General features: G+C 23.3%; 9 protein-coding genes and 1 long non-coding RNA gene across 11 annotated transcripts; 5 read left to right on the top strand and 5 right to left on the bottom strand.

Moving 5' to 3' along the window:
* Positions 1-1585: 1585 nt before the first annotated feature.
* LOC122856319 lies at positions 1586-3186 on the bottom strand. The gene is made up of 6 exons (XR_006374134.1): positions 3066-3186; positions 2716-2802; positions 2432-2518; positions 2276-2347; positions 2098-2182; positions 1586-2025 (listed from the first exon to the last, which is right to left on the bottom strand). It is a non-coding gene; the product is annotated as an uncharacterized LOC122856319 (long non-coding RNA).
* Positions 3187-4512: 1326 nt separating this feature from the next.
* LOC122858505 (proline-rich protein PRCC-like) lies at positions 4513-6522 on the top strand. The gene is made up of 5 exons (XM_044161444.1): positions 4513-4705; positions 4883-5218; positions 5322-5378; positions 5468-6370; positions 6466-6522. The coding sequence occupies exons 2-4, from the start codon at positions 5054-5056 to the stop codon at positions 6347-6349; spliced, it is 1104 nt and encodes a 367-aa protein (XP_044017379.1). The 5' UTR covers positions 4513-4705; positions 4883-5053; the 3' UTR covers positions 6350-6370; positions 6466-6522.
* Positions 6378-7578, bottom strand: LOC122858506. 2 transcript variants are annotated; one of them, XM_044161445.1, is made up of 2 exons: positions 7360-7578; positions 6378-7273 (listed from the first exon to the last, which is right to left on the bottom strand). In XM_044161445.1, exon 2 carries the CDS (start codon positions 7271-7273, stop codon positions 6410-6412), a length of 864 nt encoding a protein of 287 aa, XP_044017380.1. In that variant the 5' UTR covers positions 7360-7578; the 3' UTR covers positions 6378-6409. The 2 variants fall into 2 exon arrangements, with proteins under 2 accessions (XP_044017380.1, XP_044017381.1); XM_044161446.1 differs by having other exon boundaries at positions 7344-7573.
* A 216-nt stretch (positions 7579-7794) lies between these two features.
* On the top strand, positions 7795-10084 carry LOC122858502 (solute carrier family 17 member 9-like). Its single transcript, XM_044161440.1, has 7 exons — positions 7795-7938; positions 8011-8420; positions 8495-8668; positions 8756-9006; positions 9070-9235; positions 9319-9477; positions 9556-10084. Exons 1-7 carry the CDS (start codon positions 7796-7798, stop codon positions 9693-9695), a joined length of 1443 nt encoding a protein of 480 aa, XP_044017375.1. The 5' UTR covers position 7795; the 3' UTR covers positions 9696-10084.
* Positions 10007-12340, top strand: LOC122858501 (transmembrane protein 8B-like; the record flags this gene model as incomplete). The annotated part of the gene is made up of 2 exons (XM_044161439.1): positions 10007-10112; positions 10191-12340. Coding segments are annotated over exons 1-2 (2181 nt in total), but the record flags the coding sequence as incomplete, so codon positions are not given.
* An 82-nt stretch (positions 12341-12422) lies between these two features.
* On the bottom strand, positions 12423-16353 carry LOC122858499 (dynein-1-beta heavy chain, flagellar inner arm I1 complex-like). Its single transcript, XM_044161437.1, has 7 exons — positions 16140-16353; positions 15324-16055; positions 14962-15244; positions 14581-14889; positions 13997-14521; positions 12845-13938; positions 12423-12754 (listed from the first exon to the last, which is right to left on the bottom strand). Exons 1-7 carry the CDS (start codon positions 16231-16233, stop codon positions 12459-12461), a joined length of 3333 nt encoding a protein of 1110 aa, XP_044017372.1. The 5' UTR covers positions 16234-16353; the 3' UTR covers positions 12423-12458.
* Positions 16354-16512: 159 nt separating this feature from the next.
* LOC122858503 (guanine deaminase) lies at positions 16513-18523 on the top strand. Its single transcript, XM_044161442.1, has 7 exons — positions 16513-16875; positions 16938-17207; positions 17272-17490; positions 17572-17679; positions 17756-17863; positions 17931-18240; positions 18318-18523. The coding sequence occupies exons 1-7, from the start codon at positions 16777-16779 to the stop codon at positions 18521-18523; spliced, it is 1320 nt and encodes a 439-aa protein (XP_044017377.1). The 5' UTR covers positions 16513-16776.
* A 42-nt stretch (positions 18524-18565) lies between these two features.
* LOC122858507 (low molecular weight phosphotyrosine protein phosphatase-like) lies at positions 18566-19435 on the bottom strand. Its single transcript, XM_044161447.1, has 4 exons — positions 19301-19435; positions 19026-19216; positions 18761-18922; positions 18566-18679 (listed from the first exon to the last, which is right to left on the bottom strand). The coding sequence occupies exons 1-4, from the start codon at positions 19335-19337 to the stop codon at positions 18596-18598; spliced, it is 474 nt and encodes a 157-aa protein (XP_044017382.1). The 5' UTR covers positions 19338-19435; the 3' UTR covers positions 18566-18595.
* A 120-nt stretch (positions 19436-19555) lies between these two features.
* On the top strand, positions 19556-21945 carry LOC122858500. Its single transcript, XM_044161438.1, has 2 exons — positions 19556-20886; positions 20963-21945. The coding sequence occupies exons 1-2, from the start codon at positions 19556-19558 to the stop codon at positions 21894-21896; spliced, it is 2265 nt and encodes a 754-aa protein (XP_044017373.1). The 3' UTR covers positions 21897-21945.
* Positions 21946-21998: 53 nt separating this feature from the next.
* Positions 21999-23812, bottom strand: LOC122858504 (mitochondrial import inner membrane translocase subunit TIM50-C-like). The gene is made up of 5 exons (XM_044161443.1): positions 23427-23812; positions 22948-23312; positions 22749-22868; positions 22577-22684; positions 21999-22494 (listed from the first exon to the last, which is right to left on the bottom strand). The coding sequence occupies exons 1-5, from the start codon at positions 23566-23568 to the stop codon at positions 22033-22035; spliced, it is 1197 nt and encodes a 398-aa protein (XP_044017378.1). The 5' UTR covers positions 23569-23812; the 3' UTR covers positions 21999-22032.
* Positions 23813-24964: the final 1152 nt, after the last annotated feature.

The following is a 24964-nucleotide window of genomic DNA, read 5'->3' as shown; positions in this document are numbered from 1 at the left end:
AACAAACAATATAAATATGCTGTAGTTAAATTAAGAATACCAATGAATATATACATGATATGTCAATACCATGTTAAGAAATACCACCCACTGTCTATATCATGTAGATAAACATTATAAAGTTTTTAAGAATAATACATAAACACAAAGAATTGTCAAATATTAATAAATAATGAATAAATAAATATTATACGGCATATTTAAGAAATACTGTGCTCAAAAGTACCACCTATTATTTATAGAATGTAAAAGAACATTGTAAAGTAATTAAAAAACAATAAATACTTATTTTTATTCATCAAGTATTAATTAATAATATTTGAATAATTACTATATTTGATATTCTATAATTATTATGTAACCGTGTAGCAACTGCCAGTAATATCATGTAAGTAACCATTATCAAGTATTTAAAAACAATAAATAAATGTAACTAGTTACTGAAAAGTAATAGATATTGAATAAATAAATATTACACGTTAAATTGCATAAATAATAGGCTATAAAGTACCACCCACTATGTATATTATGTAAATAAACATTAGCAAGTAATAATAAACAATATATACTTGTAACAATGTATTAAACATTAATAAATAATTAATAAATAAATAAAATAATGAAATTTGCATTTAAAATTCAAATTTATGTAGTATCGCGGATGGTATTTTACCGACGGATAATTCAGTGCACTATGGTAATAAATATACCGACATGGCTAAAGTTGACGGAATACCTACTCGCTTGTGTGGTCTCCTGATACCAAAATCAGAATCGAAAAAACACGAAGTCCGAGAAAAATCATCAAATAATCATAATATTAGGGGGTTAACTACGCGTTTTTTGCAGTATATTATTTAATAATTCCCGTTTAATTGATTCGCGAATAATTCTAGAAATATATTCCGGTAGATAATTATTAAACGCATTTTTTGAGCTATATACGATCATTATTAGACAAAAATTAATTAGTGTTACGCGTTCTGCAAGAAATAATATTTTTGACATGTAGGTTACTGTAAAACAAGCTCTGACAGCAACTGACAGCTCACACAAATAATATAAACAATATGTATTACAGTGCTATTTATCATTAAATTATTAATATAAAATCAAAATAAACTTCTAGTGACATTTAAATAATTAAATAGATGCATATTAATATTTATATTCATTGTATAACATCAATTAATTGTTAAAACAACAAGTGGTCCATCAACATGTCATCTAAGAGGGCTATTTTTATTTTATATTAATAATAGTATGATAATTTTATTAAAATATTATAATTAACAGAAATAATAATCATTATTTCTATTAATTATTATCATTAGATTATTTAAAAAATTCAAGTGTTGTTGTTTTTGTGCTAGTGTTTGTCAAACAAGTTGTACATCTCATTACTCCATTTAATTTACATAGAGTGATGTTTTATTTATTGTTATTGTTGTTGTTGTTTTTGTTTATGGTTAATGATAATTAATATTCACCATAAAATATTAATTTTCAATTGTACATAATATTTCAACTGTTTTTAAATCACTATCAACACATATACCTTTCAATACTAGACCAACATTAGATGATTTTTATATTACATTTTATAAAAAGACTTGACAGTTAAATATTTAATAAATTACTCTTTTTTTTGATATTTTAAACAATGATAATAAAATTTAAAAAAAAACAACAACAAAATCATCATTTTATCATTACAAAATAAATAAATAATTATTGCCTGAAAATAGCTATTTCAATTGACAACAGTACAAAGTAAATTAAATAATTATGCATTGCATTTTCAATCAATAATATAATTTATTTATCAAATAAAAAAAAATAATAATAAAATTATCCATATCATACCATTTTATTAAATTTATAATAAAATGGTGTTTCACTGATTGATGTCTTGATTATGCTCCAGCACCAACAACAGTCCTAATATTCAATGGCCCATTCAAACAACAGGCAATAATTAATTTAAATAAATTAATTATTTTCAACAGCTGCATGATATTATTTCTAAAATAAAACAATAATAAATAAAATTAATATATTTAAATTCAATAAATTATTATAGATATTTTCAAGTACCTTGTTTATTTGACTTATTCATCATTACATAAGCCAACATGCAATAAAAATCACATCAATTATCTTCCTTCATGATCCTCTGCACCTAAATAATCAAATACTCATTATTTATATAAACAACTAAATAACAACTTTGTTGTGATTAAATAATTTATGGATAATAATTATTATTACTTACTCGAGACATTTTTGGATTGAAAATTCCTTGATATCTGTCGATACTTATTCAACTTTTAATATTCAATGATATCTGTAATTAAAAAAAAAAAAAAATTTAGCAACAATTTTGATAAATTTAAAATTTAATCATAAAAAATAAAAAGTAATTCAATACCTGTCCTTGTTTGATAAAGCCAAAACTTTTGGCACTTGTAATTGCATTTTTCAATTTAATTCCTACTCACTCATCCTTTTGTTGTATCTATAAATATTGAATAAAAATTATTATTACTATTTTTATAAATTAATATTCTATTTTTACTCAAAAAGCAACAAGTACAAATGCTTATATTAAATTTCTTTTGTCGATCCTTTGACTATTATTAATTTTTTATTTATTATCATATTGATAGATTTTATGATTTAATTGACTAATAAATAATAATTTTTTTCATTTACCTGTGGTTATTTTTTTTGTAAATAATTTAGTGACAATAAATGTCGTGACATTTATCCATATAATTTCTCGTCATCATTCAGCTGTCTCTATAAACAATAAATAATAATTAGTATTCACTAAGTTTTTTTCACTAATATTTACCAATTTAATTCGATTCATTAACTAATACTCTTTTTTTTTTTTTAATTTATCTACTGCAAAATATTGTTTTTGTAGCAGTTTATTATTTTTTTATTTTTTAGTTTAGTTGTTAAACTTTAAAATAAATTTATTCAAAACAATTATATTTTAGCAAATAGTTAAATAAATAAAACATTTAATTATAATAAATAAAAAAGTAATTCAATACCTCTCTTTGTTTTTAATAGAAAGCAAAGACTATTGTCACTCGTAACGACATGAATCCAAGAAATTTTTTTTCATCTTCAAGTTGTGTCTATAAAAATTAATCAACAATTAATTATTCAATTTTTTTTTTTTTTTGGCCATGTAAAGGAATTATTATTAGATTTGGCATGGTAATAAATTGCCATAAAAATTGATTATCAATTAAATATTTTATTTAATATTTTTTATACATGCTTTTATTTGATTGTTTTTCAATTCTATACACGTATTTATCAATTTTTAATTAAATGATGACAATACTTATAATACTTAAACAAAACTATTTAAATATTTTGATTTTAATTAATAAATTTCTATTACACTTTAACAAGAACCATCTGCTATTAAATAAAAATTCCATGAACACGCTAAAATTTAATAATTTTTTCTTATAATTTAATATGATGGTGTTGGTGTTTTGAATATTATTCCTAGACATAATCTATACAAAATACTATTTATTATTAAGTATTTTTAATTTAGTGAATTATTTATTAATAATAAAAATAAAAAAGTGTTAATATAAAAAAGTTGATCATTTATTAAATAAATAAATTAATAATAATTAAGATTATTAAATATTTATAAACAAATAAATAAAATAATAAGAATAAATAAATATTGATATTATTAAAATGACAATAAATACTGACAAAAACATCATCATAATAAAGAAAACCTCATTTAAATATTGAATCAATTTTTAATTGTTCATTTATTTAAAAATGAAGCAGATTATTTTTCAAACAAGAATGCCACGATAGCTATAAAACAATAATTACATTTAAACTTTAAATAAATTGATAAAATTATTTCTTGTTAACAATGTACAATCATCAAAATCAATAATTTATATTTAAAAATGTACTATTCCTTATTATGCATTAAATAATTAAAAACAATAAAAATCTTGAATTTTATTTTACCATTTATTTTTTAAATAAAGAAGCTGACCTTTTGTTTGCCTTTTTGTCAACTCTTTTGCTTCAGCCCAACACGTCATTGACATGTTGATTATTTTTATCCAAAATTACAAACTCTTTAACAATAATTTATATCACATTTTAACTCATGAATAAAAAAAACATTGTCAAACCGATTCAAAAAGTTCTTGAATCGTTGTCTCAGTGATATTTTGATTGACAAGATAATCATTATTTAATTCATTGTCTTTGCTCATTTTTTTAATAAAATGTTTAAAACAATAACACTATATCAGCAGCAGCAACAACTGAAACAGTTCGAAACTTTTTTTTCTTCAAGACAAATTGACCAAAAACACGATAAAGTGTTCTGTAAAAAAATTAATCAATTATCGAATAAATATTATAAGTAATTTTTTATATCTAGATGGCTGCGCAATGCATTTTATCAACGAGCTTTTTATAAAGCACAATTGTACGACTTGCCACTTTTTATTGGCCAGTAATAATAATTGTTAAACAATTATAAATTGTTAATAAATCAGTTAATTAAATTGTATTAAACACATTGTGATTTGTGGTATACCTAAATTATTGTAGACTTTTGTAAATTTGGACGTGTCAATGACCCTGGAGCTGACAAAGCCAGCTGTTTATTTGTTTACATAATAGACAAATGGTAGGTGTAAATATCAACTTATTTAATTTTTATTAATTATTTAACACATAAATAAACATAATTACAGTGTTTCTTGTTAATAATTGTGAAAAAAAAAATCAATTAGGTATTTAAAGTTAATTGGATGTCTTATTCTGATAAATATTTATAACATATAATTATTTTTAATGTTGACAGATTGCAACAAGTGTGTGTGTGGTTGAACATTAAATGTGCCAATGTAATAAATTGTAATTAATCAAAAACAATTATTATTATTAAAATTGGAAGCTAAAAAAATAATTAAATTGATTTGTCACTTGAGCCAAAATTATTTTTGAATAAAGTGAGTTGATTTAAATTTTCGTCATGAGTCTAGTTGCATATGACAGTAGTGCAGATGATGTCAGTGATGAAGAGCAAGACGTTTCAATACCTGCATCATCATCAACATTGTTACTGAATAAAAATACAAGTTTATTAGAGAAAAAAAATAGAGATCCTGTTAAAATAACAGTGCCATCACTTTCAGATGTAAGTTTTCAAATATAAATTTTACATCATTATATACTTATACCTATTTTAAATCTATTCATTAATTAACTCTTGTTTTTTTTTTTTTTTTATTATTTTCCAGTTCAAAGATGTAGATGACGAAATTGAATTAAAAAAAAATAAAATACAACCATCACAGGTACTTATTAAATTTTTTATAATTAAAAATATAATTTTAATAATTGTCGTTTGATGATTTTTTTTTTTTTTTGTGTTTTATATCTTTAGAGAGGAACTGGTTTATTTGCATTATTACCACCACCAAAAGGAGCACAAACACTGGCAAATTTTATACCTCATGTATTAAAAAAACAACAAACAACAACAACAACAGCAGCAAGTACCAACAAGAAAATTATTTCATCATCAGTCAGTTGTACAAAAAAAGTAACTGATTCATTGACAAAATACAATACAAAATACGATACAAATTCTGATGATGATGATGATAATGATGATGATAATCATCAGAACCAACAATCATTCTCATCAACGAGTAATCAAAAAATTGATTTTTTTTCATTAAACAAATCAATTGCTTTACCAATTACACCAGAAATTGAAGCACAAAATTTATATAAACCACCACCATCACCACCATCATCATCATCATCAGTAGTTGTCGATGATGATGAAGTAATAAATGAAGCGAAAAATAAATCAACTCTTACAAGTAATGTTGTTAATCTTTCTAGAGATGAAATAATAATGAAAAATAAAACTGATATTGGTCCAAAATTACCAATACCAGAACAAGAATATCATGTTGATGAACAAGGTAATGTTGCATTTGATGAAAAAGCCATTGAATATTTATGTGGTAAACGTGGTGTTAAAAGAAAAGCTCAACTTATTAATTCAACAAATATCATTGATATTAATGGTGAAGATATTAAACCAGATGAAAGAGAATGGATGGTAAAAGCTTTAACTGAAAATCCAATTCAAAGACCAATTAAAATTGGATCTGGTCCTGGTGGACAATCTAAAAAGAAACATCAAATAACATATTTAGCACATCAAGCTAAAGCCATGGAAGTTGAATTACAAAATCAATGGGCATCAAATAGAATTGCTAAAAATCAAGCAAAATCAAAATATGGTTTTTAATTTTATTATTAATTTTATTTTGTATGTGTAAATAAATAAGATAAAATAAGATATACATTATTATTTACCCATTTTTTTATCAAGTAAATATTTAACTTGTTGTCTTTTTATTTCAGTTTGTTCAACAACAGCTTTAGCTTGTCTAATATCTGGTGGTAAATTTTGATAATAATTTAATGATTTTGTTAATTCAGCAAGTTCACCACTTGCTCCCATACAATATTTATATTTTTTTAATATTGCATCAGGACCATCATTGTCAATACTCATATCAATTAATTCTTTTTCTAAATTATCAATAATTCTCTTGTAATCATTTAATTTTGTTTGATTTTGAATTATTTCTGAATATTGATACTCTGAATTTTTATTATCACCACCACCACCAAAATCACGTTCATTATCAATAATATCACAAATATATTGTACTTTTTCTTGTACTTTTGTAACTTTATCTTGAATTTTTGAATATTTAATACACAATTCTTCATATATTTTTTTTAATGCTCTATCATTTCTTGTTTTAATAATTTCTTGACATTTATCATTTTCCATTGTAACAACAAGACTAGTTTCATCAAAATCAATAATATTTTTATTTTTTAATACAACACCAGCTTTTTCCAAGCCAGTATTTGTTTCATATGACAATGATTGTGTATCAATTTCTAGAAATTTAAGTAAATTTATTATTTCCTTTTCAATGAAATTATTTTCTGCCAATGTTTCTTGCATTACTTTCAAAAGAATATCAAGTTTTTTATTAACAACATTTTGATTATGTTGATGTTGATGTTGATGTTGATCAAAAGCTGTTACAGTACTTGGACGAGTATGACTACTCCAAGTGCTTTGACTACTACTCATTTGACTTGTAGTAATACAACTATTATGATCATTTGTCATTGACATGTTCCAATTCATCTAAAATTTATTAAACGAAACAATCAATTATTATTAATTTAAAAGCAATTGTCCATTTAGTACTACTTACTTTTATTGAAATATACCTATAAGTTTAATGTAATATTTTCATAAACAATCAATCGTCAAGTCTCGATTGTTATTAAATTTATTTTTTTCTTTATTATCTTTCTTTAATTGGAACTAAAATATTTATTAATTATAATTATTATTACTATAACTACTGGGTAAAATAGTTGATAATAATTTTTTTATTTCTCTCTGCCTCTTTCTCATCACATACACACACACACCTATGTATTAACTGACATTCACACACACATGTGAGACACTGTATTTATTAACTGTCAGCTGTCAAGTGCATCAAACTGTAAATATTTTCATTTATTTTTTCGGCGTGGAAGAAAATTATAAAAAAAAAAAAAACACCAATAAACAATCAATTGTTACAAACTCCATCTCTTTTGATCTCGAGAATGTAATATGAATAAATATAATTATCAAAATTGATATCAAATTAATATGATATTAATTGATGAATCAGAAAAAAAAATATTAATTAAGCAAATTGATAATGATAATGGCAATAACAGCAACAACAACGACGACAATGATGACGATGATGATGATGATGATGATAACAAGTGCCATGAAATTTGGTCTAGGTATGTTGATTATATTGTTAAATTAATAAATTAAATTGCAAAATGTATTATCATATTATTATTATATTGTAGAAAAGAAAAAAGAAAATGGTTCATATTGTTACTGAGTGGTACATGTTTACTTTATGCAACAAGAACATCTGTTCCCTTGTTGATGCCAATAATTAGCCAAGAAAAAAAATGGAACACAACTGATTCGGGTATAATATTATCAAGTTTTTTTTGGGGCTATATATTAACTCAATTTGCCAGTGGTTATATTAGTGATAGAATTGGTGGATTAAAAATTATGTGGATTGCTGCGATTGGTTGGTCATCAAGTACATTTTTTATTCCAAATATTATTGATGTATTATCAACAACAACAACAACATCATCATCATCAACAACAACAACAACAACAACAATAACCCAACAGCAACAAAATTCATTTGTCATTAATATTATTGCATTAACAAGAATAATTAATGGTGCTTTTCAAGGTATATAATGATAAATATGATAACGTCTTATACTGATGTAATATTATGTACAATTTATTTTCTTTTTGTTTTAGGAATGCATTTTCCAAGTGTTATTAGTTTAACAAGTAAACATGTTAATGAATCAGACCGTGCTTTATTTTTTGGTGTATTAATATCAGGATCAGCACTTGGCACATTATTAACTGGATCATTGGGATCTTATTTATTATCAAAATACAATTGGAAAATAGTATTTCATGTCATGGGTATATATTATTATTATTATTATTAATTTTAGTACTAATTTTTTTTATTAATTATTTTATATTTTTTTTCTAATTCCAAAACACAAGGGAGCTTGGGATTTTTATGGAGTACCACATTGTATTATCAAACTCTTGATAATAAAAAAAATAAAAAGACAAATTTTATAAATAAAAATAAAATAAAGACTAATAATATTAAAAATTTATCATGGAGAAAAGTCTGGTCAAAGCCTTCATTTTTATCATGTGTTTTTACACATGCTTGTCAAAATAATTGTTTTTTCGTATTACTTTCATGGATACCAACTTATTTTCATGACGTTTATCCAGATGTTGAGGTAATAAATTAAAATATTAATTGTTAAATTAAAATTATTATTATTATTATTATTATATTTCAGGGCTGGATGGTTAATATGGTACCTTGGCTTTCATTTGTACCATGTACTTTTATTGGAAAATCATTGACTGAAAAATTAATTAATTCTGGATATTCTGTAACTGTGACTAGAAAAATTATTGAAACAATTTGTCTGACAATGCAAATTGTCAATCTTCTCATTTTAAGTATAAGCAAAAAAACATATATATATATACTCAAATTTAATTACCTACTTATATACCTAACTATATTATAAAAATTGTTTTAGCTCAAGTAGAGACTTATTACAGTGCTATGCTTTGTCTAATGTTTATTATTGGTGGTACTGGATTTCACAATACTGCAATTGCAATTGTACCATCAGATTTAGCACCATCAGATTCAGGAAGTGTTTTTGGTTTAATGAATTCAATTGGAGCAATACCTGGTTCGTCAAATATATACTATATTTAATTAATTAATTAATCAATCAATCTATTACCTATAACTATTATTATTCTATTAGGTTTTGTTGGTGTTTATTTTGCTGGTCATATATTACATATGACACACAGTTGGCCTGCAGTATTTGTATTTATAGCAATAATTGATGTACTTGGATGGATTGTTTATTTAATATTTGGATCAAGTAAAGCAATTATTTAGCTATATCTAAATTTATTTTCAACATGTCAACATCCAATGTTTACAAAAATAATTAAAAAAATAAAAGCCAGAGGTCACTAGTCTTAATAATTTAGAATTATTCAATAGCCCCATCTTGACCAAATTAAAATTTACAATTATTATTATTAAAATTAAATAAATAAATAAATGAAAAAAATAAAATAAACAACAATGCACAAATTAATATTATATTTATAAATTCATAAATTTACATTTGACTAGTAAAACAAGTATTTTTTCTCAATGGTGTTGTAAATTTTTTTTTTATCACACAAAATAATAATATAAATTTTTTATTTAAAGTCTTCAAATGATTTCGTATAATTGTATTTCAAGTTTATTGTTAATAATCTCGTCAATATTAAATGGTACAATCATCATCATCATCTTTCATTAGTAAATAATCACACAATAATCTCTTGAAAAGCTTTAATATTAAATAAATGACTGTTTTTTTTTTTTTTTTTTTTCAAGAAGCAACAAGTTTGATACCACAAGCAATTCAAGAAGGACCACTAAACTCATTCAAAAGTTACAATGACATAACAATATTTCATTACAATATACCAAAACAAGTGTTACGAGCAACATGGCAATTTACTGCATTTATGAATGATAAAAATTGTATATCACGAGATGTTTATATTCATTTAAAATATGGTAGTTATCCAATAATATCACCAGATAATTCAACATTTCCCATGAATAATAATAAAATTTATAAAACATCAACAAAATATCAAAATACAACAACACTTGTAATACAAATTGATAGTCCTGATTATGGTGATTGGTTTATTGGTTCTTATATGTTATATTTTGATGATAAAATACAACAACAAGGATTTGGAAATAAATGTCATTATAGTATTGGCTCAATTGGAATGTGGATACAAGAAAATGAAATACAAACATTACAAATTGGTATTGAAAATATAAAAATAACAACAATACAACCATCAACGTATTATAAAATATTTATACCATCTGGTACATGGACATTTCGTCTTAAAATATCATCCTGTAAAAGTAAATTTAAATTATTTAATAATACACAAAATATTTGTATTAAATCAATTGCACTTCAAGGAAGAACATTGCCAATTTATAATTATTCTGATGATGATGATAATTTTCTTAATAAATTAATGGAAAATGATACAATTATTATAAATGAATCATCACCATTTGAGGATAGTTATTATTATCTATTAATTGTATCAGATAGTATTATTAATTTTAATATTAGTATTATTACAACAGAGTGTCAAATTAAAATAAAACAAAGTACAACATTTATAAAACAATGGGTATCACGATTAAATATTAATGATAATAATAGTTTACAAATTTATTCAACAATTGATGATAAAAATGATAATAAATGTGCAAAAAGATTACAATTAATTAGAGTTAAAAAATTATCAACATTTTCAAGTGTTTATTTATTTCAGGGAAAAGATTATTTAACGCCATGGCTTATGATGACAAAAAAACAATTGGTTATTGTTCAATTTGATATATTACCACTTGTTGATATTGGTGGTTCACTTGATATATCAATTGAAAATTTATTAAATAATGAAACAACCACAACAACAACAACAACAACTTTTATAATAATTTGTGTTCGTCGAGGTAGAGTACCTAAACATATTAATGAATCATTGATTTTAAATAATAATTGTGATATGATGATGAATATTAATATTTCTTTAAATAATAATAATAATAATACGTTATTGATACCTTATCCACAACCAGATACTTGGTATATTGGTTTACAAGTAAAATGTTATAGTAAAACAAATGAAAAACAAATGGTTGAATGTGATTCAGATAAATTATTAGTGTCATTAAATGTTAAAACTCAACAATGTGTATTTTCTGATGATCCAATAAATTCATGTGGTAAAAATGGTGTTTGTCAAGAAACTCATCGTGATGGTACTTTTATTCATTATACAAGTTGTAATTGTTTTGGTGGCTACAAAGGTTGGGCTTGTACTGATGATAAATATGTTAAGCAATATAATTACACTCTATTATCATCAATGACATTGATTATTAGTAATATATTTTTCATACCATCAATATTATTATCAATAAAACGTAAACTTTATACAGAATCACTTGTTTACATTTCAACAATGATATTTTCATCAATTTATCATGCATGTGATGAAAGCACAATTAAATATTGCATAACAAAATATCAAGTATTACAATATAGTGATTTTTTTTCAAGTATACTTGCATTTTGGGTGACACTTGTTTCAATGGCTAAAATATCAATACAATTAACATCATTATTAAATATGTTTGGTGTATTTATTATTGGATTTTTAGTTGAATATAATCGTACTGATCTTTATAGTATTTTAATACCACTTGGAATTGCCATTTTAATTCCAATTTTATCATATATTTATAAATATTATTATGAAAAAAAAACTAAATTATTATTTCAAAAACAAATGAGCTTTATTAAATTAATTATTGGTCTATCATTGGTAATAATTGGATTAATACTATTTACATTTGTTGAGACTCAAGATAATTATCAATATATTCATAGTTTGTGGCATATTATTATTTCATTGTCATTAATATTTTTATTACCAACAACAAATGATGATGAAACTATTTTATTAAAATAATTCTATGATTAAAAAAACAAATAAATGACAATGATGATACATGAGCTCAATTGTTGAAAATAATAATTATTATTATTATTATTTAATATTTACACAATTCAATGAAAAAATCATATTTAATATACTCACATTTAGCTTGTAGTTTATTTTTAAAATTAACAATATTAACATTTAACCAATGAATGTTAATATCATTATCGAGAGATTCTATTAGATTTATAATATTTTTACACTTGATAATACTAGCCTCAATGTATTGTTGTTGTTGTTGTTGACATGTCACATCATCAAGTGCCTTTTCAATATTTGATATGTCTTGTTGTAATAATTTTAAAGATATTGTAAATGTCATTAGCTCTTTAATACCAATATCCACTTCTAAGAGAAAACAAATAATAAATTTTATAATAAATAAATAAATAAATAAATAAATAAATTTAATTATTGAAAAAAGAAAAAGCATAAAACCTTGCTGAATTTTGCTGGATATATTTTGAATATTTAAATCATTTTCAATGAAATTTATTTTTTTCTCAAAGTCATCTACATCACACTGTAGTATTCCAGTAAATTCATCAGTTGAATATGCATCTTGACTTGTCAAAGGAATTAAGTTGTTTAAAAAAAATTTAACATCATCAATTGTTGGTATAAATTCAATTTGCAATGATTCATCATCATTATAAAACATTTCAATATTAAGCAATGGTTTTGTGGCATTGGACAAATTTAAATTATTATTAAAAAATATTAATGCCGATTCAAGTGAACGTTGAACATTAATAATAATACTTGATTTAAATTGTTGAACAATTTCATCAACATATAATTTCCAATATTTTGGAGTTGTTTCACCATACTGAACTTTATGTTTGAGCAATAAAATTGAATGAATCATTGAAACAGCTGTATTTTTAATTATTTTAAAATTTTTATTTTTAACAGATGATAAATATATTTTTAAATTATCCATAGTATATGTTAAATTATTTGTTCCAATAATTAATAATGCATTTTTTATTTCATTACACGATAGCTTTAATTGTTTATTAGTATTTTTAAAAAAATTTATTTCTTCAATTAATTGATAAACACTTTGATAACAATCGGATAAAAAAATTGCAATTGTCTCACATGACCAAGTATTTTTTTTGAGACTAGATGTTATTATTATTTTAATGTCATTGAGATGATTTTGAAATAATAAAGTCTCTTGTACTGTCCACTCTTTCAATGTAATGTTATAAAATCTACAAAATAATTCAATTTCATTGTAACGACATTGTAATGCATTTATATATTTTAAATATTTCAATGATATCAATCTGCAGTCATCTTGTCTTATCATTTTCCACTCTATTGATGATTTCATGTTTTCTAGATAATATTTTTTTAAATTTATTTCAATTAGACAATTATTGTTTGAAAATTTAATGACTGGTACATTTAAAATTTTTTTAATTTCAATTTCTGTGACAATTTGTTTTTCCCAAATTGCAAATAAATTTTCTTTTTTAATCAACAAAGCACACTCAACTTTTTTATATTTTTCAATGACTTTTCTGTGAAAAAAAATATAATAAAAAAAATAGATAAAATATTATAAAGAAAACAACTTACTTTTGAACATCATTATCACCAAACCAATCAGATGTATTTATTAATATATTAAAATGCCTGGAAATGTAATCATTTTTAATTTTTAAAATTAAAGCAGCACTAGTTAAACTTGTCATTGGCATGCAAAAACTCAAATCATCATTAATACTTGTTGCAATAATTTCCAATTCATTTTCAAAAAATTTCCATATATTTAGCCAATAAGCATCAAGTGTTTTTTTTAAATTATTTCTTAAAACAAATTTTTTCATTGAATAAAGAGCTTCAATTGCTTCTTCAATATTTTTAATATTTTTAAATATATCATGAATTAAATTTTTCATCATATTATCAATATTTTGAATATTATTATTAAAATCAACAATGACTTTAAGCCAAATAAATACACTGACATTTAGTATATCTTTACTTGAATTTTTTATTTTGTCTAGAGATTTGATGAATAATTTTTCAATATTTTTGTATTGTAATTCATGATTAAAGCATTCAACTCCAGATAAAGATATTTCATCAACATTATCATATCTAAAATGATCAATGATATAATTTATATTATTATTATTATTATTTGTATTCAACAATACCTGTCATACACAATTCTTGCATCACAAATGACTATTAAATTTTCACATCTTTGAATAAATGTATTAATATGACAAAAACAAATGGATTTATCAATTCTTGAAATAGTCAATAAATTTCCATATTTTTTATCATTAATTGCAAGCTCATTAAATATTTTAAAAAATGTATTGCAAGTTTTTATAGAATTATATAACATAAATTTTCCTTGATTTGGATGACCACAGAGTACGACATTTAAATCAATATATTTTTTGCATTGATTTATAATTTGTGTAGCCAGAGCTTGACACAATATACTTATTTGTTTTCTAAAATAATAACACCAATTATCATTTATTATTATTTATTATCAAGTATAATAATAATAGTAATAGACTTACGTGCTATTGTAAAATTTTGATTGACTTGCAACAAATCTAATCAAGTGTAATAATTTTATTGAATAATTTTTTATGTCATCTGGAACATGAAAATCTTGACAATAATTTAAAAATAAATTAAGATAAATAATATTTGATGATGCCTCATTGAGTTGTTTATCAACTTGATGAGAATAATTATAAAATTCTATGATACTTGATGATTCAATGTCTTTAAGTTTTTTTATAATATTCAAAATAGATTTGTTGGCAAGTTGATGCTGCAGACACTTGAAATTTTCATCTGAAAAAAAAAATATATATATAGATATATTCATATAAAATAAAATAAAAAAATTAATTTTCAGTATAGATATACAAACATTTATAATTCCAATATTTAATTAAATCAATAATTGTACTATTACTATTATTATTATTATTGTCATTATTTTTTTGACAAGAAAGAATAGCTCTAATTTTTTGAATCCAATGTCTTGCTATTCTTTCAAATCTTTCGATAATATCATTTTGATTTATAATAGCTTTAGCTGTTGTTAATGTTAATTCTTCTATGGGTACATAAAGAATTGCAATACCATCTGGATGATTATATGTAACATCAATTAGACACATGATAAATTGATTGAAACATGAAAGTATTTTATTTTTCATAACAATTGGCCATTCATTGCTTTCAATTGCCACAGGAGCAAATATTATCTCAAGATATTTTAATATTGAATTATTTAAATTACCATTTTTATGATTACCAAAAATAACACTTGACATAAAATTATCTGGTGTATAAATTTGCCATGGTGATCTTAAAAAATATGTTATATATTTAAAATCATCAGTCCAGGAAAAATCCAAGTGTGCTTGTATGTTTTTTTTCTCATAAATTGTTATTGTTAAAATTATATTTGCTGGATTTTTAAAATATTCTTTGATAATTTCTATGCAATTTAAAGTCCAATTGATTGTATTATTGTTGTTATTGGATGAAATTAATGTTAAATTTTTAACGTACTCAACGAGTATTGATAATTCATTTTTTGTAAATACTGGTTTTTCTGGCTCGAGTGGTAATTCATCATCTTGTTCAGGTGTTTCTGAATAAATAAATAATAAATTAATTGATTAATTTTAAATAGGTACATATTAACATAATAATATTTATTAAAATATAGGTAAACCTTGACGTCCAAACTCTTCTTCATCAGTATCCATATCCAAATAATCTCTGTACAATTGAACAGGTATCATGTCTAATTTTTTTTTTTTCATCATTTTTTTGGCTACAAGTAGGTATTTACCAAATATTATCTTTTTCAAGACTTTAAGAAAAAATATTTTATCAATTTAAAGAAAATTATTTATTTATTATTTTGCTATGGCAACAATTATATATATTTGATTGTAAATATGTACTTATCAGAGAAAAAGAGAGAGATGTACTTATACCTATATATAAAAATAACAAAGAAAGAGATATATAAATATACGCATGCGTAGCAACAAGTGATAGCACCCCCCTCTCATGCAATTTTATATTTTTTTTTTTTATTTTTGCGATTTTTGCACAATACTTGACACGTGATATATATACATTTTTAATATATTATTATCATATCATATTACATTTCAACAGTTTGTTTATTGTATTGTAATTAAGTCATGACGCAGTCACTTGGTTAAAGACCATACATAAAATCCACATTTCACATCTGTTGCGAATTGCCGAATTGCGATAACATACAAGTCCCAATAGTCTTATCATATAGGTATATCATAAATTTTTATGAATTGACAAAAAATAAAAATTGTTGGAGAATGGAGCGACATACTTTTATTGGACCCATTATTCAAACAAATAACGATGGTAAATTAATTATTCAAAAAAATGCAACATTGATTGTTGAAGCTGGAAAGGTAAATTATTATTCTTATTATTGTTAATAAATAATTTAATAATTCAAAATTAATATTTACAGATAATTAATGTGTATGAAAATATTGATGATGATATAAAAAAAAATGATGATGATGATGATGATGATGAAAAGAGTAATGTAACATATTTAAAAGAGGGACAATTTTTAATTCCTGGTTTTATTGATTGTCATATTCATGCTGTACAAATGCCAAATATTGGACTTGGATATGATGAACCACTTTTAGATTGGCTTGAAAATTACACATATCCATTGGAAAATAAATATACTGATTTAAAATTTTCTGAAAAAGTTTACGATGCTGTTGTAGTAAGAAAAAATATTGTTTATTACTTAAAACTTTAATATATTAAAAAATGATATTTATTTATAGAAACGAACATTAAATGTTGGAACAACTACTGCTTGTTACTTTGGTTCACTTTATGACGATTCAACATTTATTTTGGCAGAAAAAGCATCGAAATATCATCAACGAGCATTTGTTGGAAAAATAAATGCCAACGTTTTTCGAGATGATGGATATTTTGAAGAAACAAATGTATCTATTGAAAATACTAAAAAATTCATTGACAATGTTCTCAGTCTTAATGTAAGAAATTATTTAATAATATTATCAAAAAATAATATATGTATATGTAATTTTAATAGTAGTAAAAAAAAAATTATTTAGGATCCTTTGGTTCAGCCAATAATAACACCAAGATTTGCACTTTCTTGTGATATGGATTTACTCAAGCAACTTGGAAAATTAGCACAAGAAAAAAATCTTCATATACAAGTAATATAAATTCTTAATAATTATTAATTAACAATTTTAAATGATAATTTTATTAATAATTATTATTATTTATTAGACTCATGTGTCTGAAAATTTAAGTGAAATTGAAATATGCAAAGAAATGTTTAAAGACTGTCCAACATACTGCAATGTTTATGAAAAAGCTGGTTTATTAACAAACAAGGTACACTCATATTATATATATTTATTTAATTTGAATAAAACAAAAATGATAAAAAATATTGTTACAGACAGTATTGGCTCATGGAATTTATCTACAAGACAGTGAACTTGATTTGCTCAAAAAATATAAAACAGCGGTAATACATTGTCCATCATCAAACACCTATTTAATGAGTGGTCTTTGTAATATTCAAAGATTAATAAGTAGAGGTGTCAAAGTTGGTTTAGGAACTGATGTTGCTGGTGGAAGTAATCCATCTATGCTAGACACAATAAGATCAGCCATAACTGTATCCAATCATTTGGCACATATTCATGAAAATAAACCATTAAACTATGTAGATTTATTTCATTTAGCAACAATTGGTGGAGCAAAATGTAATTAAATCACAATAATAATAATAATAATAATAGTAATATATAATAATTATTATTTATTTTTTTTTTTTTCTTAGCACTTGGAATTGATGACAAAGTTGGAAGTTTAACAACTGGAAAATATTTTGATGCTCTTTTGATTGACATGAATAATCATCATCATAATGGACCACTTGATAATTTAATTGATTATACACTTGAACAACAGCTACAACGTTTAATTTATTCTGGTGATGATAGAAATATTTATCAGGTATTTGTTGCAGGTCACAAAGTTAAATAAATTATTATTATTAATTAGTTGATATTTTTTATTTTGTATAATGTAAAGAGACAAATGAGACAATATTAAATATTAATGTTTGTATTTTTGATGAAATGCCTGAACACTTCTGACACACTGCTCATATGCTTTAACAAATCCAGCACTGTTGTTATCCTTATTGAAATAAAAAAATTAAAAATTAATAATAATAAATTTATCTGGTTTTTAATAATTAGGTAATATTTAAATTATTACGTAATATGGATCACGAATGATAATTTCACCATTTGGATCATAAGATCCAAGAAGTTCAATCTTGGCTCGACATCCAGCTGGTTTCATTTGATTCAATTCCTCAATGTTATCCTCATCCATACCAAATATCCAATCAAAATTATCAAAGTCTTTTTTTGTTATCTATGTATTAAAAAAAAAAAAAAAAAAAAACAATATTATGTATGCATGTAAGTATATAAGTACCTATACAAAAATGAAAATAACAATTTAATATTTAACCAACAGGTCTAGCACGATGATTGTAATTTTTAATTCCTTTATCTCTCAGTGTTGACATTGCACGATTATCTGGTGATTTACCAGTATGATATCCAATTAATGCTGCACTATCAATATCCCAATAATTATCAAGACCATTTTCTTTAATATAATGAGCAAAAACAGCTTCAGCAATTGGAGAACGACAAATGTTTCCTAAAATAAAATCAAATAATATTATTAAATAATAATTTTATATAATAGGTATACTTATAGAGCTATAGGTAATTATTAACTTGCCTAAACAAATCATTAATACTCTACGTTTATCTGTCATTATTAACAACAATTAACAACAACAACAACAACAACTCAATGACAATGCGACAATGCAAACAGCTGTTTTTTTCAAAATATATGTTTGTTATTGTTATATGAAAAACACAACCTAAAAATAAATCATGTGCTGTTTATGCTGTTTATTGTGAGGTGTCCATACATACATGTGTACATGCAACTTTAATATAATTAACATTTAAATAAAATATATAAACAATGCCTAGACCAATTAATCAAGTAAAAACAAGAAAATTTCCAGGCAATAAAAGTGCTGAACGTGCTTATTGTGGTATACAAGGTGATTTAACTTATTATGTCAATGATAAACGTATTGTTAATTGGCCAGTATCATATATACCTGGTTTAAATTTAAATAATAAACCACCAATAAAACAATGGGATATAGATAATATAATGAATACATATGAAAAATTTCCATATTTTTGTGATTATCCAAAACCTTTATTACCACCAACAAAATTACCAAGAACAGTATTTCATGATGGTGATCCAGCAACTGATATTATAACATCTAAAAAATGTATACTTGAAGAGGCTGAAAAAGTATCAGCTCATTATGCAAAACAAGAAAAAGATTTTACCACAAAATCTCAAAATATATTGACAAATAATAATAATGCTGATGATGATAATATACCAAAATTTATTGCTGATATTGCTAGTGTACTTGAAATGGATTCAGATCAATTTTTTAAAGGACAACATTATAATTATTATTATACTGGTGGTTCATTAAATAGTATTAATTTAAATAATGATAATAAAATATTATTATTTCAATTTGGTAATGATCTTGTTGCATCACCACTTAAAAATAATAATAATTCATTGTGGAAATTAAATTTAAAAAATTCAACAAAATCAAGTATTAATGATGGTGGTATTATATTTGAAATAAGACATAAAATTGATAGTACAAGTTGTCGTATATTATCAAGATTAAAAAATCAATCATGTATATATACAATGATTGAAAAAAATAATAAAATTAAATTATATCAAGTAACATCAACAAAAAAAACAAGTGTACCACTTATTAGTGCTGATTTAGATCCATTTAATATTAATAAATCTTGTATTATTAATATGAATGGTAAATTAAGAATATGGGATATTGTTAAAAATAAATTAAAAACATATTTAACAAGTGAAATTGAAAATGATAATGATAATGAAAGTGAAAATGAAAATGAAAATAATGTTATTGGTGATAATTGGAGACTTGTTAGATATCATAATAAACAACAAAATATATTAACACTTACTGATAGATGTTGTCTTAAATATATTGATTTAAGAAGTCATTGTCAAAAACCAGTATTAACAATGTGTCCAAATAATTATACTGAAGTTTGTGATGATGTTATTTCATTTGAATTACCAAGTGTAAAAAATGATAATATACATTATATTGCAACTTATCATAATTTAATGATGATGGATTCACGAAATAATAAATTTTCAGTACAACAAAAATGGACACATCAAATGGAATCTGCACCACTTTTTGGAAATACTCGTATATTGTAAGTAAATATAAATATAATGTAATGTAATGTAATGTAATAGGTATAATTTAATTTAATTTAATTATTTTTACAGAAATAATCATGAAGTAATAACATTGTCAAGTCAAAAAATAGGAGATTCAGTTTTAATAATAAATACATGGGAAAATAATGATTATTCACATGGTTATAGTTTACCATATTCACCATTAAATATATTGGATACATTGAGAGAATCTCATCATCATGGTAAATGTCTTGATCCATTATTAAAAAAAAGACTTGAATTAACAACAGCTGGAACACAATTAATAAATGATGATTCACAAAATTTATATTATCTTGTTCAAAATTCAGTTGGTGATGTATTTTATCAGTGTATAACTCATAAAAATAAACTTGAAAAAGAATCATTTATAAATTGTCAAGCATATTATGCATTAGAAATGTGGGAAAAACAAATGTTATCAAATCGTCAAGGTATAGTACCACTTGTTTTATCAGATCAAGTTGATATGAAAAATTTATATGATAATTTTACAAATAAAACATTAATATATAAAAATAATTCTTCTAATAATAATAAAAATCCAACACCATTATGGAAACAAAAAATATCAAAATTAGAAAAATATACTGATTTACTTGGAGAATTACTTTTAGATGTTTGGAATGTTAAAGATAATAAAAATGACAATGAAAATATTGATCCACATGAAAAAAATGCAATTGATAAAAAAGTCATGGATTGGATTGATTGTACAAATAATATTAATGAACAACAAGATATTATTGTCAAAGAAGTTGATGATGATTTTATTATGGAGCCAATTAATTCTCAAGAACTTGTTAGTGTATCACAACAACCACCAAGAGACCAACAAGCACAGTGTCGTAATGATAATGATGATGATAATAATATATTTTATTCAGATCAATTAATTGACTATCAAGTTAAAATTAAAAAAAATACAACAAAGAAACCACAGAAAAAAAAAAAAAAAAATCTTACAGATGGTTTTTGTTAATATATACCTATATTGTAATTTTATAATAATAATAAAAAAATTTAAATTTATTATTTATTTATTTTTTGAATTAAACTTAATTACATCAAGGAATTGATTATGGTTTTTTTTTTTTTTTTTTTTTTTTTTTCAATTATTAACTAGTTTGAGGTTTTACAAATGATGATCTCCATCTTGATGTTAATGTTTTAGAATTTTGCATTTGTTGTTTTTGCATTTTTTCATCTTCCATTTGTTGTAATAATTTACGTTGATTTTCTCTAAATGCCTCAAGTGGATTATCAAATTGTTGATAATAAGTAATAACATCACGTACATCAGCAACATTTGTGGCATGTATCATTTTTAAAAATGCAGCAAGATCATTGAGTGTTGTATCATCATCATTGCCATTCCATCTTGGTAATACAAGAGCATTTTGTGGATGAAGTTTAACATTGTTTGGATTCCAATCGATAACAATAACTTTACTTAAATCACGATTAAGAGCATCAAGATCTTTTACATGGTGACCATCAATAAATCTTGTTGCATCACGAACAAGTCGATACATAATGTATCCATTTCGATCAAGTGAATCTAGTATTGGAAATACTATCTATAAATTAAAAAACAAAAAAACAAAAGTATTATTAAATGAAAAAAAAAGAATAAATAAATTTTTTTGTTGTTATAATTACATGTCCTTGTTCAGCTGTGTAAACGACAATTTCAAAGTTTGGCATTGTTAGTTGCTCTAAAAATTGATCTACACCTGGACGTTTTTTGAATCTCCAACCAGTTTGATACTATTGAAAATAAAAACAAATTAATTAGTTGATGAAATATAACCTATTTATATTATATATTTACTGTCCAGTCTGGATGAACAAGAAGATCAGTCATTTCTAAAACAAGTGTATAAGGTGGCTGCATAAAAGGATACTTTAATGGATCTGGTAATAATTTATCACCACTTGGTTCTTGAACAAACTGTAAAAGCAGAAAATAAAAATAATTAATAATTTAATAATGTAAAAAAAATTAGGAAGTAAAATATAAAAATAATTACTTTTTTGTAATAATTTAATTCTTTACAAAGTCTTTTCCATATCATTTCATAGAATGGCAATTGTGAAAATTCATCTTCTATAATTTTTCCATCTTCATCATAAGTTGGTTTAACTAATTCATAAATAAACAATGAACCACCAATTGTTGTTGCAACACCAAATAATATAAAACTCCATTTCATCATTTTCCATGATTGTTCACGTTGTTTTCTATATTCTTCTTCCTCTTCTTGTTCTTTTTTTTGTCTACTAATTGGATCATCTTGATTAGAGTCATTAAAATTTTCTACTAATTTAGCAATTGGTGATGAACGAATATTTGATGACAATTTACCACCAATTTTTGGAGATATAGTTTTATTTCCTGTTATTAAAAAAAATATTTATTATTATTACATATTTTTAATAATACAACAAAAATGCAACACATGTGGTTGAGGTTATGACTAGATACAATTTAATCAAATTTAATAATTACCTGATGAATGAAAAAACAATTTTGGTGATGCAGATATTAAATTTAATCTCATCAATGGTTTACCAAGTGTTGAATATGATGTATTACAACTGACATTGGATTTTTTGCATAATATTCTTAAACTTCGAATAGCAAATGCCATTATTCTATTCTCTGTATGATGAAACTTGTTATTTTGTTAATTCACACACCGCATGTATTGGCATGTATCAATAAATAATAAATATGTGTAGGTATGTGTTTGTGTGACTTGTAAATATGCACTTGTATTTACATAGATATGTATGCGTGTCTGTCTAGAGCATTTAATATTTATTATTAATTATAATTTGTTGTTATATTTTCAATTGTATTTATTAATTTTTTTTCTCATATATATATACCTATAGTATATAATTATAAATAAATACAATATAATAATAATATTAATGTTTTTATTGTATTTTATAGATGGCGTTGTATTGGCGTTTGTCAAGATAGTATTGGAAAATAATGTCAGATGTCACTCATTTTTTTCAAGAATTCAAAAAAAATAAATATTCAAAGTACTTATACTTACTTACTGATGGAACTTTTTGTTTATTATTTATTTATATGAGAAAAAGTTGATTGATGACAAACAAAGCCAGAAATTAAATAAAAAATGTCTTAGGTCAAGATATAGAAATTCAAATATTACAAAAATAGACTTTTTCGCTTATATACATATACGCATATAATGGAAATATCGCGTGTGAAAAGTACCAGTATTTCCGCTGTTCCAGCAATAAATTTATAGTCGGTACTTACTAATTTTTTTTTTATCAATATTATATAATCAAATATTCAACTTGTCACGTGCATTTTATTTTTTATGAAATAAACACAACAAAAACGTAGTTTTTATATATTTTCCTATATATCAATTAAAAAAAAAAAATAAATAATAATTTTTAACTTGATATTTGCTACAATGTTTTATGTGATAATTTATTCTTTAAATAACTATTATATACTTATGTTATAATGATCACTCAATAATCAATGGTAAAAGAAAAAAAATATATGCGTATGCATGTATATGAAAACGTTTAAGGTTGTTGTTTACATTTACGAGTTAAAGGGTGAAAGAAATAAATGAAAATTGATTCTTTTTATATATAAAAGCCTGTGTAGTGTGTTTACGATGGACAAATGTCAGGAACCGAGAAAGAGCTTTCAAAGCAGCTATATAAAATTTAATGAAATTAAAAAAAAAAAAAAATAACAAAATAAAATGACCAGTGGCTTAGTTGTTGGTGACAGTGTCGTCGTCGTCTCGAATACAATGAAGAAAAAAACCAGGTAAAATGAAAAAAATGGTTCTGTTATTTGCAGAAATTATAATTATAGAATTTTATTTTGTTCATTTAAATATCACATGAGCCACTATATATTACCACCATTATTATATATATTTTAATTTTTTTTTCTAAATACAATTCAATATTAGTTACCTATATTAAATATTTTCATTAAAAAAAGATTAAAGAAGTTATATTTCAAAGTCCATATACGCA

The sequence above is a fragment of the Aphidius gifuensis genome, linkage group LG5 (assembly GCF_014905175.1).
Source record: "Aphidius gifuensis isolate YNYX2018 linkage group LG5, ASM1490517v1, whole genome shotgun sequence".
Taxonomy (NCBI): Eukaryota; Metazoa; Arthropoda; class Insecta; order Hymenoptera; family Braconidae; genus Aphidius; species Aphidius gifuensis.
The sequence above is the reverse complement of the archived record's forward strand: the minus strand, read 5'-3'. Positions and strand labels throughout refer to the sequence as shown.